At 43.4% G+C, this 16,650-nt stretch overlaps 1 protein-coding gene across 4 annotated transcripts in view; it reads left to right on the top strand.

Moving 5' to 3' along the window:
• Nucleotides 1–15,155, top strand: part of SEMA5B (semaphorin 5B) — a 266,971-nt gene extending 251,816 nt beyond the window's left edge. For 3 of the 4 annotated variants that reach the window (XM_036386655.2, XM_036386657.2, XM_036386654.2), the window contains one exon: nucleotides 10,928–15,155. In XM_036386655.2, coding sequence (XP_036242548.1) covers nucleotides 10,928–11,083 — 156 coding nt within the window. In that variant the 3' untranslated portion in view covers nucleotides 11,084–15,155. Of the gene's footprint in view, nucleotides 1–10,359; nucleotides 10,430–10,927 lie in introns of all 4 variants that reach the window. The other variant, XM_036386658.2, reaches the window with a different exon arrangement.
• Nucleotides 15,156–16,650: the final 1,495 nt, after the last annotated feature.

Raw genomic sequence — 16,650 nt, 5'->3', positions numbered from 1 at the left:
CTCTCCCGGCGCTGTCCCGACCCCCTGGCAGCAGGGGCTCAGCGGGTTGCTGTGTGTGAGTCACAGATAGCGCACTCGCGTAGATAAAGTATTTAAGAGTAGGGGAGACCGCCAGTTCAGATCGGAGTGTTACCTTGCTCCTGCTCCCTCTGGGATACTAAGCAGCTGTTCACAGCAGTCCCCCGATGGGAATTGAGTCCCTGCTCCATCTGTTTTTCATGCAAACCCTTGCTGCTTCACAGGGCTGTTGCTGCTCCCTGTAGGGTGGGAATCCTCACTGTTTCCTTTTCCCCACCATTTTTAAGAGAGTATGGCTTTTGAGATGACTTTTTGTTTTTAAGCCACATTAAGAAGTTTTGACACTGTGGGTAGATGCTTCATAGTATCCTGTCACATTTTTTCCGTTTATTGACTCAGCCTTCTCTGCTTCCCCTTTACAACCAGGCATATTTATACAGCCAGGTTAGGGATATGGTCCATGCTCTGCCCTCTCACAGGCTAGATCATCATGGATGCTTATATGAGCCTTTCTTTGGAGAAGTATTACTGCAGCTGTGATAATCTGTTTGTAGGCAGACAAGTTTTGGTTTGTTTTTAATTAGATCAATGAGTGTAGCTGGAAAATCTGGCAGGTTTTTGAACATGTGAGCTGCTGTTTCAGAACTGAAGACAGACAGATGTGTTCTAAAGCTTATCTGATTTTTCCGGCTACACCAATTGATCTAATGACTGATATTACCTTTTTCTTGCAATTTTCCCCTTTCCTAATTTCTCTGAGGTTGACATGTACAAGCCTGCACCCACCCAGCTGTGCTGGAAGAATAGTTAATTGAAGAACAACAGGAATGGGCTTAACAAAATTGCACTGGACTTGCTGCTGCTTACTTACATGACTTCCCTCTACTGGTCAGCAGTGGAATAATTCAAATATACCCTGTCCTCATTTGCTAGAAGTTAATGGTTCTCCCTTGGTCCAAGTGCTTGGGGTGATTCTCTCCTCTTTGCCTTTGTTCTCTCCTCTTTGTCAAAGCTCTGGCTAGAAGTGTTATGTGTATTAGCTGAACTAGGAAATCCTCAGTGCCACCAAGGTGCGCAGGAGGAATTAATTACATGTTTGCAGAAGACTTAAAAGGGAGCCATGAAAGAGGCAGGGAGCTAAAGTAAAGGGAGAAGGTAATATTAGACAAACAATAAATATCAGAAAACATATAACCTTTGTGCTACACTTAGAGACGAACTGCCTTGCTATTTCTCTTGAACAGTTCCACTTGCAATTAATGGATTCTTAAGTAGAGTTATAAAGAAATTGAGCTACATGGATACAAAATAAAGATAGCTGTGTCAGTATTCAGGACTAGAGCTCAGTTTCCAGAGTGTTTGGCAGCTCTGAGTGAGGACAGATTAAATACTTGAGCTTTTTTTTTTCTGGACCATGACCACCCAGTCCTGAAGAATCATTGAGAGCTCAGGGCTGCTCAGGATGCATTGGCCGCTGCCACAGCATGAGCTGCACAGGCTGGGGAAACACTACAGCCACAGCCACTTTCCCTGGTGCATCATTTGTATATACACGAGGGGTTTGGCCTAGGGGAAGCAGGAGTAACTCTGCCTGTACTCCCACAGAGCTCAGGGAATCCTCACTGAGTGAGTCAGCTCTAATATTGTCCTGAGATTTGGCACAAAGCATGTGAATAAAGGAAAGAAGTGAAAACCTGTGGGTGAAGGAATCTAGATGGACTGTATCCCAGAGTCTCTGAGAACCAGCTAATGAACAACTCTAATTACCTTTGTAAATATCAGGGACCTTAGGCAAACCCCCAGTGCCATGAATTGCAAAGGTAATACAAAACTGTTAGTGAGAAAGCAGGCTCATTTCTGCCCTGCTAATTGAGTTACTGTTAAGCTACAGAAGTGCAATGCACTGAAGTCCCACAAGTAGCTTGAGTAAGTCTGTGTGGGAAATGTCAGTTGGATTTGGGGATCAGACAGAACATCTGTGAGCATGCGGGCCCACAATCGCTAGAGAAAGCCTGGGCCTTCCACATTCAACCAAGCACATCAATGGGGTGTTAAATCCTGCTCTGTCTGTAAAATTTGGCAGCCAGGGCCATACTAGAGAGTGAAACCAGGAGAAACAAATGGGATTGACTCGACTGTGCTTTCAGTTACAGCAATGGAAACTCATTGAAACAAATCTGTGTCAGTATTAATATGCAGGAAGATCTGAATTAATATTTGAGAGGCAACATATCACATACCCTGATGAAATGAAAGGTGGTTCAGCTGAGCTGACAGCTGAGCCAAGACCTAATGCTGAGCAGGGAGAAATCAAACATAATCACTTTTTGCACAGAGTTAGAGCTGCAGATTCTCAGCTGGTTAAAAATGTAGCTTCACTCGTCCATACATCTAAAGCAAAGAGGGTGGTATTGGTGTCTTAAATAATCTTGTGATGTGTAAATAGAAATTGGCTTGGACAGGAAGGCTGCTGTAGAGATTGAAACCTGGCTAATGGACTGTGAACATTGGGCGATTGTTGATGGGAACAAACAGGGCTATGGGGAGGAGTTGTTTGGGACGCCGCAAGCAGTAATGCAAGGTTTGGCTTTATTTAATATCTTCATTAACGACCTTGGAGAGAGTGCAGTCAGTGTGTTAATTAAATGAGCAGAAGATATTAAACTGGGAGGTGTGTCAAAAAAACAGCCACTGGTATAGGACTAATGGAAAATGACCTGAGGAGGTTACAAATGTACAGAGGAAATAACAAGGTGAGAGGCAACATGGGGAGAAAATAAAGCAATCCTGAGGAAAATAATCAAAAAGCAGCTATTTAGAGGGTGGGAGAATTTGGAAAGCAGTAAGACTGTAAGAGACTGAATGGAGTTAGCAGATGGCAAATTGGGCCCAGTTTTTACTTTTATTTTTATTACTTCTTTTTTCACCACTGCAGTTACACCTTTGCAATTCTCAGTCTAAATGCAGCACTGTGGGCTGGCACGAGGCTGCATGACTTGTGCTGGTAATTCACCAGAACAAGCAGCTCTGAGGCCATCCAAAACCTTAAGGCTGCTTGCTCCAGTTTGAGATCAGGGGGCAGTGGGAGCTGTGCCCCCAGACAGCCCCAGACCAGTTACCATCAGCTGAAGCCCAGTACAGCCCAATGCTCCAAACCATCATCTGAACCCAGAGTGATTAATATCAGTTTTAAAGGGCCATGATTATGCCTCTGGTGAATTTGTCTGAGTACTGGAGCATGCTGAGCCTCTCTAGTAACACTCTGTGTGCGTGGGGCACCCAGGAAGGGCATTCACCAAGGCACAGGAGCGCAGTGAGGAGACAGTTTACACCTTCCCACACAGCTGAGATCATGTCTGCTATATCCTGTGCATCAGCTATATTGGGAAGCAGTTGGGGCAGCCTTGAATTCCTCTTTTGTGTCTGGACACCACGTCATGGGTGTTGCCATCCCCAAATCATAGGCAAGCTGGGGCTAAATTGCAAGCTTTAGGCTAGACACCTGCACTTGCCAGTGGGAAGAATTTCCATGACCTCCTCAGACTTTAGTTTCCAGTTCAGAAAAATGCTTCAGTTTGCCTTACTATTACATGCAGTTTGTTTTGCCATCTTACTTATGTGCTTGAAGTCAGAGATGTGCCAAAGCATCCTTCTGACAATGGTCCTTCATGCTGCCAGCTCTGAAGGGTTTTATAAGTTTACAATGGCAGTAATATAACTTCACTCCCTCCTAAGTGCAAGGATAAAATAGCTATTTTCAAACAGCTATAAATAACTTTAGCTATTCATTTTCTGATAATTGGATGTTAGTTCTATTGTCAACCTGAGCACATCTACAGATGCTGCCGTCATTTGGGGGTTGTTTAATTTATTTACCAATAACAGTGAACAAAGAATCTCCAGTCTAAAAATATGGTAAGCTTTCATCCAAAAAGAAAACGCAATCATAAGTTTAGTGTCCCAGTGGGATTTTTTTGTATCTCTTTTTGAGATGAATAACCTTCTTATATAGAAAATAGGATCCTCATCTGTACATCTACACTTCACTGTAAATCCTGCAAACAGCCTTATTGAATTCATCAGGAAAAAGCTCAATACATAAACCCTGGCCACTGCTTCCTTTGACTCCATGTAGGCAGAGCTTAAGAGGTTTTATAAAAGCATCAGGTGAGATAGTTTGCTTGGCATAAGACACTAAGCAAATTTTAAAGAAAAATCAGAAAGAGGAGTCATTCAAGTCTTAAAAATCACTCCTAGCTTGGAGTAAATACATGGGTCTCATAAGGTCTTCCTGGCAACTTTCCATCTTTCCAGGGTTATTTGTAATTCTTCGCTCAAGAGGCACAGCAGTGTTGTGGCATCCAGTTGATCAGAAGAAAGGGAGCATGTGGGTGGGCCAGACGTCATGTATTTTCTCAGTTATTGCCAAAAGAGGTTATTTTAGTTGTATGGTTTATTTTGTTGAAATGTAATTATTATGCTAATTATTCCCAAATTTACTGATTAATTATAATTCTGAGATCTCTGCCCTGGTAATTCCAGAGATGTACAAGCTTTGGGAAATGTTTCATAATATTAATATATTTCCACAGCCCTGAGTCATTTGGCTAATGTTCCAGCAATGCAAAAAGTAACATCCTTTAACAAGGAGGCATGTCTAGCTCCATGGAACAGCTGATCTGCATCAAAAAGGCACTTTGCTCAATCTGATTTCACTGCAAGAAGCAAACGGCTTAAAAGGAGCACAAAAGAACCTAAATGTTGGATCTTGGTTTCATTACATCATTGCACAATTCCCTTATCCCTCCATTTTCCTGGGGAATGAGGGGGCGTAATGGCCATCCCACTGTTGCTACAGGAGGTCTGTTGGATGCTGTTACAAGGGAAGTTGGAAAGGTTGCCTCAATTCTTTTAGGGATAATTGTGTGGCAAAGTTCAGCAAGAGTGTTGTCCTTGACTTCTGCAGCGGAAGGATGAGGGATGCACAAGGGCTTCATTTGGATATACTGAGAGGAATGGGTTGGCTACAAAGTTGCTGTCTGCTCCCTGGACCCTGATTTTAGACCTTCTGCCGTGTTCACAGTGGATGACCAGGGTTAGCAGTGATTGAAGTTCTTACCCCTGCTTCCTTCATGCCTGCACTCATCCTGGGGTGAAGGAAAGGGGAAGATTTCTCCGTAGTACACTGGGACGTTCAACATTACAAACAAAATTCCAAGGTGGAAACCTAAAGCTGTGCAGCCCTGGCACAGGCAGCACGTCTCTGATCAGCCATGGAAAGGTGTGCACTGCATTGTTCAGCCTCTTCAGAGGCTAAAGTGGTGGTAACCATAAAAACTGAAAAACAAAATGTTTGAAGCTGCCCAGGGAAGATCCCCCAACTTTTCTCTTTTTTACCTTTTTAAAGAGGAAAGTGTCATGGGTGGGAGGCAGAAGAAGTGAAATTATATCTGTTTACAGAGAAATAGTGGAGGAGCTGTGAGGCTGGAGGATATTGTCCTTGCTTACTGACTTCATTGGGATTCTGGTGCTGCATAGCTGGTGAAGATTAACCTACAAAACTCCTGGGAAACTTGCTGACTCTTCCTCCACAACCCTCAAAATAGAAAGATCTGGAGCTCAGAGAGAATGTTGAGCTCTGAAAAGCTGAGTGCTTTCTACATGAGCAGATTAAGGAAATCTTGCCATCATATGTTACCCTGTGGGAACTACATTATGTCCCTAATTTTAGTATTAGTTGTACGAGTATCAGAAGCTTTTAGAAGTATAATTTTCACTTAGCTTCTCAAAAATATATGGACTTCCTTTTAACTGTGAGTGGGGAGATGCACATCTACTTTTTAAATCAAGTTTTGAAATTTTCATGACTGCATATTGGAAATTGAAACATTTGATCTGTTTATGTGTGTAAGAAATGTTTACATAGCTTATACTTGCAGCTGTGGGATGGGAGTTGGGAGTAGTACTGGAAGTCCCATACTGTTACGTGTAAAGATGTTTTGATACATCTGGGAGAATGTAAGCAAGTCGGTCAGTGGATAATGACTTAATGATTTGGAGCAGAGGTAGAATTTGGGGAAGTAGTGGCAAGGTCTTGCTGGAGAAAAATGAATAAGTGGAAAATCTGAATGATAACTTAGGCTAAAAATATCAATGGAGAAATCTGAACAAAGTTAAATGTATGCATATGCTACAACAGTCATGTTTAATACACCCAGAACTGAGCTGTAACTGGGAGAAGCAGCCTGTGAGTGCTCTGCCTATGGTGTGACCCTTCTTCTCAGACTCCTCCACTTCTAATGCACACTTGCATGAGTGTTCAGATTGTTCATATAATTCCATAAATATTGAAATATTCAGGATTCTGCTGTGCTTGGCATGGACGTGCAATTCACCAACAAGAAGACTGGATCTCTTGGTTAGTTGACAGATCACATATAAGGGAGCAAGCTGCTGCTCTTTTACAGTCTGTTAAAGCCATAACCATCGTAGGCCATCTGAAAACATCCCTCCTTGACAAAGCAGAGTTCCTGCGTCAGAGATTTTTTCCAATTATATTAGTCATACACCAATGCAGCCTGAAGGCTGTGTAAGGTGTCATTTAAAGAAAGCAGTTAAGTTGGGCTTGCTTTTGAGTGATCCACTTGGCTGTGTTAAAGCATGCTGGTGGCTTTCCTTCTGCTAGCAGGGCCTTGAACTGAGGTTAGTGGTGAACAGACCAAAAGAAACAAATTATATCAGCTGTGCCAGGATGTCATGGCTCATACTGTGAGGGAGGAAGCAGGTAAAAGAAATAATTGTTAGTTGAATGGAATACTTTTCCTAAGTGCCTTCCACAGGTTTTCACATTAGCTCAGTCTGGCCTCACTTTTTATGTGGAATATTATGCTTGCACAAATACCAGAAGCTTCTTTCTTCTCAAGGTAGGATAGGACCAAAATGAGGGCCTAAAATGCATTTTCCTTGGTGTTTGGAATACATTGTGTGTATGGCATGGAGATTTTGCCACAACTAATTTGCAGCAGTGAGCATTGATCAGGCTTTTGGTTCTTTCTGCTTACTGAGCAGACAGTTGTAAAAGGTTGTAGTTGCTGGCAAGAGCAGTCAGTAGTGTTTGATATGGGAGGAAGCAGACAATAAGAGGAAGATATAGGCTGAGTGTCAGGAAAAGTGTCATTGGAAGGGTCTGGAGGTGCTGAGATGACTGACAGATCTATTGCCCTGGAGGGTGCAGGATGGTGGTGCAGGAGGGCTCAGGTTGCAAAGGCAAATCTCTTTTCCTTCCGTGAAACCTCTGGTGAGCTCTAGTGCTGGCTGGGCTGCTTCAGTCAGCTTTGCTGCTGCAGCCACTGACAAGTCCCTGCAAAAGCACCAAAGGACTGTCCCTTCCAGGAGGACATGCTGGGCGTTGTCTTCAGGAAACACTTCTTGGCCCTGATCATACTGGGGACCTGGCTCGGGGGGGCTGAGGGGATGAGACACTGGCAGGAGTTGGGCTGGGAGCCAGGGTCTGGTCTGTGTTGGGTTTTGTGACAAGCTGGTGACAACCTTAGTGACAACTCTCACCTTTCCCGTTGGGACTGATCAGTACTGCTGGGAGCATCCATGGGTGCAGCAGGATGTCCCATCCCACAGGAGCTGCAGTGAGTTCAGGCTGTCAGGAGGCTCTGATCTCAATGGCAAAACCCGCACAGCAATGAGGAAATGCCTTCCAAAGGGAAAGTTGTTGGCCATCTCTGTACTGTCACTGTGAAGAGCTGTGGGATGAGAGCAGGGGTTAAAACTCTGAGTAAAGCAGCACAGGAATCGACCCAGAGAGATTTAACTGCAGCCTCTTCTCCTGCAGTGAATGCATGAGTGTGTCTGTGTACATCTCTAAATTTCACTGCTGCCTAATTTCCCTTCTACAAAATATCAACTAATTTCTAGTGCCAAGGAACCTAATAATCTGTTTATTAAAATGAGACAGACAATAAGTTTGTGGGGGGAAATGTTAAAGCAGTGCGCATTGATCATGTTGATTTAGGACAGTACTGCCACTGCAGCATTTCCAGACACAAATTATTTGTGGCTAATTGTATTATAAATTCCACTAAGCCATTTTATGAGGTATTTACTTTAGATATAAACCCTCCATCCAAAATAAAACCAAAAAGAGCAAATGACCGGTTGTGGTGTTTTTCTTAAGTAAGTACTACATGAACATAAGAAGAGAGAGAAGGAAAAATGCAAATCATGTTAATTAATTGCTAAATCTGTTGTAATGGGCTAGTTTTTAATACTGTGTAACATGTTAAAACTCATACAGATTTTCCATCCCAAAGCCAAAGAAGTTGAGTCCTGAAGTCTTTGTCCTCATATCAAGATGGTCCTGAGCTATTGCAGGTCAGGGTTTTCATCTCACTAAGTTTCAGAGGTGGCAATCCTGTCATGCCATGAATCTTAACCAACCAGACAAGGCCTGGATGCTGGACCAGAGAAAGTCAAGAGAGTCCAGAGAAACTGTGGCAGTGGTACTCAGCCTCTTCATCTTCCTTCCTGCTGTGGCCATGGAGTTATGGTGCCAGCAGAGGGTATCCCAGTCTAGGAAACGGCAGCCATCGTGTACGGTGTGAACACCTGTGGGGCTCACCAGAGAGCAACTCCCCCAAATATTTGGTGGTAGTACTTAGAAAAGTGCCTTTTTACAGGGAATCTCAAACTTTGTTTTTCTCAAGCTGGGTCAGAAGACACAGAGGCACAGAGCAGTTAATTGGATTTCCCAAGGAAGCATAGCAAGCACTGGAGGACTGAGGCTGGCTTCCCTGTTTCCCAGTCTCCAGCACAAAGCTGCAGACTGTTGGCCACACTACTTTAATATTTCTTTGGGTGACTGCGAGCAAAGCATGACATTTCCTTTTTTACTTCCATATTGAAGGGCACATATTCTCATTTCTTGAAAGTATTTGTCACTTAGAGCATGCCTATACAAATTCTCTCATTGGTTCCTACAAGTGTTGTGCTATGGGATCAGTTTAGGGAGTCCAGGCAGGGGGAGATTGCAGTCAGACCAGGAGGGGGCTGGGTCTCCTCCAGTTTTCATGTATGAGATGTTTCAGGCAGTGCTTATTTCTGAAAACCTTATTTGGTGGTTCAGCAATTGGGAAATTTCTTTGCCAGGGTAGCTTTGGTACAGGAAAGCTTTTCCTTCTAACATCTTGTATGAAATTGGGAGTTGTAAGCTCCCAAGGTAGCTGTAGCTGTCAGTCTGCTGATTAGAAGAAAACATTTTCTTTTCTTCCTCCTCCTCTCCCCCTCCCCATGCAGTAAAATGATTTGATTACAAAGAAATAGGGAGATAAATGTACTGCCTGTGGTCTTGTCTTTGAGCCCAGGGTAGCTGATCCTTTCAGTGCTCACAGCTGGGATGTGGATGCAGCCTGACTGTGCAGCAGGGAGCCCACTGCTGTCAGGTCACCCTGCTGCTGGGGCTGGGCAGGACAGAGCCTTCCCCAGAAACTTCCACCTGCACCTGCCCTCAGGCAGAGAGAGATTTCTCACCTTACTGAGGGAGCCACCTTACCTGAAGTTCAGTGGGTCAAGTAAAGCTGAAGGAGCTGGGTAGTTCATGGATTCAAGCATTAGTTAATTAGTTCTCACCTTGCCCTGAGCTGGGTCAGGCATGAGGGGTTTGTCTCAAGGGGGACCTCAGGTGAAGTGGTTCCTCTCTTAAGCAGCATCAGATCATGCCAGAACAACCATTAGGGCCCAGGACTAGCTGGCTCATTAGACCCCTCCATCTCTGCTCCTGATGGAAGAGATGCTCATACTCTCTTAAATGTGCTGCTAATTAAATGTTCCCTGAAGATAAGGATGCTGTAGCAGCATGCCTAGTGTTGACTCCCAGATCAAAGGAGTGAGTTCCCTGCACAGCAGCCATTAAAGGTGCACTTTGGAGTGACATAGACCAGAGATAGGCATAAGAAATTTAAGCCAGGGGTTAGGTGAAAAAACTGTGATAAAAGTATCTCAGACAAATTCACAGAAATCAGATGACTGTGAGGAAAGAGAAAGTTCCGTAGAATTATTGCACGCATACACACAAAGTGTGATTTTATCCTTGCACATAGGTAACAGCTGGCATAGCAATGGTCTTTAATCTGGGGAGAGGGGAACATCTGCTTGTGGGTGGGAAGAGGGGAGGGATAAAAAAAAGCATTTCTAAATTTTTCTGGTAAAACGGGCATTTGTCGTTCTAATTTTTTATGTTATTGTTTCCAACAATTGTTACGTGGTTGTTAAATTTTTTAAAGTAATTTTAGATTTTCCAAAAGTGACCATGATTTGTTACTTATACTGTAGCTTACAGAAGTGACACACTTAATATCGGGGGGTCCAAACCTGGATATCTACCAATGGAGATGGAGATCAGGTAAATGCACACCTGCTCTTCCAAAGAGGAAAAGGTTGGCACCGTTTGGCACCTGGTTTGAGAGGGAGCCACAGGCTGTACCATGAGCATTTTGGACGAGGTTAGAGCTGAGCCATGAGCATTTTGGATGAGGCTAGAGCTGAGTGCTGCCGTTAATCGCCAGCCTTCGTGTAGGCCCAGCATGGCTTTGTGTGACAGTGGTGTTCAGACACACCATCCACCAGGAGACTCCGTATCCCTGGAGAGGGCTCTGGCTCTATCCCCAGCAGTAGCTGAGCACAGGGCAGCTGAGGGACACCCGGCAGGAGCTGTGGTCCCCAAGCCCAGCCCGTAGCGAGCGCGAGGTGCCAGCTTGCTCTCCCAGGCAGAGGGAAGGTGGTGGTGGCCGCAGCAGAGTCCGTGCTGGAGAAGGCAGGTGAGAGGGAGGTGCCTGCAGGTAGAAAAGAGTAATTGTGTGGCACTGTGGCCATGCCCATCATCTCCTCTTCTCTTTTACAGACACTTAACAAGAACAACTTGATACCAGATGACAGAACCAACTTCTATCCGCTGCAGCAAACCAATGTGTACACGACAACCTATTATCCCAGTACACTGAATAAATATGATTACAGGCCCGAGGCCTCCCCTGGAAGGACCTTTACCAACAGCTGATGATGGACAGATCCTATGGGACTGGATTACTTCCTATATGATTTTTTTTTTAAAATTGATTTTATGGACCAAATACCGGCCCAGCTTCTAGATGTAAATATTGTACAGTAGGGTCTTTTTTTTTCCTTTGGTTAATTGTGTTTCTTGTAAACAGCACATCTCCTTACAAGGACAAGGATTCAAATGGACCATTCTGCAGAGCTTTTGTGGATATTTGTCTGGAGATGGCTCTTCTACTGCATAGAAGTTTATGGCTGGAAGGTCAGCATGCTGTCCAAGGCTGAGGTCGTTGTGGAAGGGGCTGTGTGCTGGGCTCCTGGCCACTAAGCAGCCACACACAACACATGGGAGCACTCCAAGAAGGCAAGAGGTGGCCTCCTGGAGCAGGGCTGGATACATCATTCCTGAGCCAGGACAACAATGGTGTGCTAGATGACATACAGCTCATGGGACAGGCCAAACAGAATTCCATCACACCAACAACTTGAAGAACATTTTCTTTTTCCTTTTAATTTTTATTTTTGATTTTTTTTATGTTTCTGAAAAAAAAAAAGTAGTAACTTTCTAGGGCAGTGTTCCCTATATCTTCAAGAGAATCTTTTCATATTACAGGAAATACTCTCTGCAGCCTTCTTTGGTAATATGCAGTTCAGCTGATGAGAAACAACACACAAACAAAGTGCATTATCCAAAGAAGCTTTCCAGAATGTTTCCAGTCTTAATTAAAAGAAAATTATACAGGCAGTGAGACACTGAGAAAAGTAAATGTTGGAATAACATTGGAGACATGAACTTGGAGTGCCTAACAAACAAAGATGTTTATATCACTGGAAAAAGAGATGTGATGATTGCCGCACAAGAGCCATGGGCTTCTTTTCTTTCTTCTTTTTTCTTTTTTTCTGAGACAGTATTAACTCTTCTTGTTCTAGGTTTGATCCTGATTGTGTCTGCCAGGAGAGGCAACTTTAGAGGCCGCACTCTTCTTGTGGGAAATCACCTTGCTTTGGGCTAATATTTCCTCTTGTTTTATTATTGGGTTTTAGTTCATATACTTTCAAAAAATGAGGGATTCTGACTTTGCAGGGGGAAGGTATTTTTTAAGGAATGTTTCCATAGTCTGACATGACCCAGAAAGTCTGCTGCACATTCTTACAGGGTCTTCCACTCAGTACTCTATGAAATAGTAACACAACTGAGTAAAGTGCGTTGTTTGCCAATATTTCTTTATTTTTTCTGAGAAAAAAACAACCCAACAAACAAATGCTGCTGCAGTTATTGAAGTAAATTGGAGCGGTGGCATTATTAAACAGTATATCCAGCCTTGAAATGTAATTTTGTGTATGTGTGTGACTGTGTCTATAAGAACTGTATTAGTCTGATGCAGAAGCCATGTTGTCTACAACCAGATGTTTGTCTGACATAATTGTTTGGCAAAAAGGAAACTTATTGCTGGTGCTTAATGTACAGCTACATCCAGTGTGTTAGCAACGTGAACAAGTTCACCGCTGTTACCATTCAGTGTTTCTAAATATTTATGATGAACTCCTGATGCTAAGTATTTTAGAATGTCGCAATACTGAGCATGAGATAAAAGTACACCCTGAAATACGCATGAGCTCCACGTGGTCCTGAGCTTGGCTTTGTTGTCTGCACCTTCCCCGAGCAGTGCCCGGCCCCGGCTCGGTGTGTTCCCAGCAGTCCTGTCTGTCCCCGCTTGGTTTCGGATTTCGCTGTGAGCCGACATCGGTTGTTTCTCAGTGCTGTTCCTTTGCAGTTGCTTGTTTGGAAGCCCAGCTTGGGCCGTGTACTCAGCTCTTTCACGTAGGCAGCTGGTAGGAAATGAAGAAAGCCTGTGCTACTTGTGACAAGTATATTGCTTTTCCTGCGAGGAAGAGCCCAACGTGACTCTGCAAGCCTGTGTGTTATGGTGGTTTGACCAGAGGGCAAGTATACAATAGCCTCCCATTTTTAAATTACTTTGTTTGACTTCAGTTTGCAGTGATTGAAAGCTGTAGGGATATTTGTAATAAAGTGGGGTTACCAGCACTGCTGCAAGGACACCTTAGGCTCAGCACTGCCCACCATTTTCAGGAGCTGCTTTTCTTATTCAACAGCCCACCCTGTTTCTGCTCAGGTGAAAGAGATGGGGCAGAGGGAGAGAGAGAGATGCCCTTATAAACAGATTTTAAGCAGCAGAGTCAGGAGCTGATGCAGACCTAGAAGAATGTCTGAAGCAGCTGCTGCAGCTCTCCAAGCTGGCACAGTGGTTCAGCAGCCCTGAACCCTCAGCAGCACAGCCAGGCAAGAGCAGCTGGAGCAGAGCAGGATCACCAGGGAAGCAGGAGAGCACTGGTGGCAGGCAGCCTTCAGGGAGGCTCTTCCCAGGCCCTAAATCCCATTTGAGGAGTGATGACTTCGTGCCTTGTGCAATAAGGAGTTCACTCTGTCTCACTGAATTTCCACATGCCCCTCAGCAATATTTAAAATCCTGACTTAATGTAGTTCTAACAAGTATGTAGCCCAAGGGTTGGAAATCATTTCATTAGACTATCAGGATGGGATTTCCCAGCTTTAATTTATGTGATTCAGGAGAAAACACTGGCTCCCAAGATCATTTCAGCGATTTTAAAATCAAAATCATCTCTGAGCTTCCCCATCAGAAGATTCCCTGTATTAACACATTCTGCAATTACCATGCACGTGGCAAGATTGCAGCTGGAGTCTGAGGCAATGCAAGCAAGTCAAACCTTGCAATTATCTCAGTCTTCTGTTTTTCCTTTTCTTTTCCCCTCTCCCCTTTTAATTTTTTTTTTCCATTTTTGGCTTCATGGAATAACATGATGTAAACTGATTTCTTTTTTGCAGAGTACCATATGAAATTATTTAAATGTTCAAGTGTTCAAGTCACCAAGATGGGTGATTATTGCCATTGTGCTCAGGAGGTGGATATTTTGTAGGCTGTTGGAGGGCAGATGCTATGAGGGTGGTGCATGTAGTTATAGTTTCATCAAGACATTCCTTCTTATCAGCCATCCAAATGGATTCAGCCCTTTTTCATATAATTGGCAATCACAGCAAGGGGCTGTAGTCTCCATTCGAGCAGAAAGCAGAATCCAGGAGAGAGTGAAAAAAAGAAATCAGAACACTGTATTACTCAATTAATGTTTGCAGAGGAGTGCAGTTCTGTAAGGATGATGTTAATGCAGTATGAGAGTTGCATTTTTTATGAGCTCTGCAATGTGTGGCAGGTTAATGACGTGATGTGCAGGGATGTTCTTGCAGTCCAGGTGATTTGGCACCTTGAGCATCAGGTCTGTAATATCTGTAGAAGTTTGAATTGCTCCTGCAGCTGGATGTTAAACTTGCTAAAAGTTCCTATTCCTAATGCCATCTTAAACTGGAGTGGAAATGCATTTCCTTTGGGAGCATTTCCATTGCTTTCCAGAAAGTTCATTATGCTATATATATTTTTTTCCTTTACTTCTAAGGCAGAGAAAAGTTACCCTAGGTGGTTCCTCTGTAGGTCTGGAGACACTGTGTCTCTGCAAACCCTTTGGATAGGATTCAGGTGTACAGGACATGAAATATGATGGAAATCTTACAGCCAAGTATGTAGTGGAAACATCTGCAATTAGGCCATTCTCTCTTTTTCCATGGAAATGGCTGCCTTTCTCCCAGCTGAGGGGCTGTGCCTGCTGCTGTTATCCAGGGATGTTGTGCCCTTGCTGTCAGGTTTTCCTTGAGCAGTTGCCAGTAACTCACAGCTCACTGACAGACGAACCACTTGAGATCAAACCCTCACAGAGGAGGTGCTGTTGCTCTAAAGGTGCACTTGAATGTTCAGCATATGAGCCAGGGCTGCTCTTAAATGTATGACCTGTACAGATATATAGGAGAATAATAACCTTTATTGTCTAACCACCCCTGTTCCTACTGCCTTATGTTCAGAAAATGAAGTGTTTGCTTTGAAATCAGCAGAGAGCAGGAATGGAGCCCATGTCTGATGAAGACAATTTGATGCCTCTGGTGATAATCTGCTGTTCAGCCCACCTGGAGAGAAAACTGCTGTCCATTGAGATTGATTTATTCTTTGTACCAAATGTAGCAGGGGAGAGTTTTATATATATATATATAAATATCTATAAATATATATATAAAAATGTAAATGTAAAGTTTCTGTAACAACTTACTCTTCTTTTTGTAACAGTGTATACATCTATCAGTGGATAGATATGGTATATATTTATAATATATACACACGCAATATATATATTTAGCAAATGCCTGCAGAGGAAACTTAGAATAAGAAAGGCAGTGCTGGTATTCAGATTCCACAGGGACAAACTGAAGAAAAAATCCTATAAAAATCTACTACCCTTTCCATTAGGTTTAAAAACACACTTTTGAGGTAAATGAAATATAATTTTTTAATTGAAAAATGAATTGATTTTTCTAGTTAGAAATGCTGATTCTCCCCTAAATCATTCTGGTTAAGAGTTATTAAGAAAGAGATACTTGATACTGTTTATATTTTCATAATAAGACTCCTAAATTTCTCATGTGTACACTCTATTGTTCTTGTAATTATAAGTAGGGAGTAATTGTGCAAAGAAAATTAAAATAGCAGGTAGGAGTAACAAGTCTTGTACCATTAGAGCATCTGTTAGAATGGGGAAAATGTCATTTTCCATGTTAAAGAAGTCAGTAACTGCCTTCTGAGTTATTGATCAGCTTTGCAAACCTTGCCTTACAGTCACACCAGGAGGTTTTATCTGAAGTGTAGGAAAAGAAGCCCTGTCATCCCATATATTTTGTTTTTCAGAAGGGTCCAAAAAAGCCACCAGGCCATGGAGGCACCTGGTGCCATGGGTGTCTCTGTAGCTTTCTGGAGTGTCAGTGGCCAAGGCTCTGCCCCACGCCTCACCCTGTCCCCCCCTGAGCCAGCCCTCACACACAGCAGGGCACAGCACCCTCAGAGCTGCCTGGCATGGCAGAAAAATACCCAGTAAATCAGGTCTGGAGGATTCATTCTTCTCCAACAAATCCCTTAAATGCCCTCATGACCGAAGCCTAAACTCCCAACAAATGAATCTTTCCCTTAAGCATTTTAGAAGGAAGCTTCAGGTGGCTTCAAGAGCAGTTTGGAGGTAGCTGAGAGAGCTTTCTGTCCAACTTTGTTTTTCCTGGTTGCCAGAGCCTTCAAAACTGGGCAGAAACCCCTCTGGAGCTGGGTCCCAGCGGGACTTACCCAGTCTCAGCTCTTCTGCCTGGAAATTCCTTCTTTAGAACCTTTGGGCAAAATTAATTTTATCAACACATTAATGCTGGCTGGAGGAGCAAAACCAGCTACTCACTATTTACAGAGCCACAAACATTTGTGCTCAATAGCATTTGGTGTAAATTCGGGTCTTGAACCTGTTACTGTTTCCATTCTGCCCCCAGCCTCAGCTGCAGACTCACCCCTGCTATTCAAGAGGATTCAGTGCTATAAGAGCAGCATCTGGCTTTGTGCAGGCCCCAGCCACGATTTGGTTTTAAACAAATCTGGTCATGAAAGTATTAACACT

The sequence above is a fragment of the Molothrus ater genome, chromosome 7 (assembly GCF_012460135.2).
Source record: "Molothrus ater isolate BHLD 08-10-18 breed brown headed cowbird chromosome 7, BPBGC_Mater_1.1, whole genome shotgun sequence".
Lineage (NCBI taxonomy): Eukaryota > Metazoa > Chordata > Aves > Passeriformes > Icteridae > Molothrus > Molothrus ater.
Note: the sequence above shows the minus strand (reverse complement) of the source record. Positions and strands in the feature narration are given on the sequence as shown.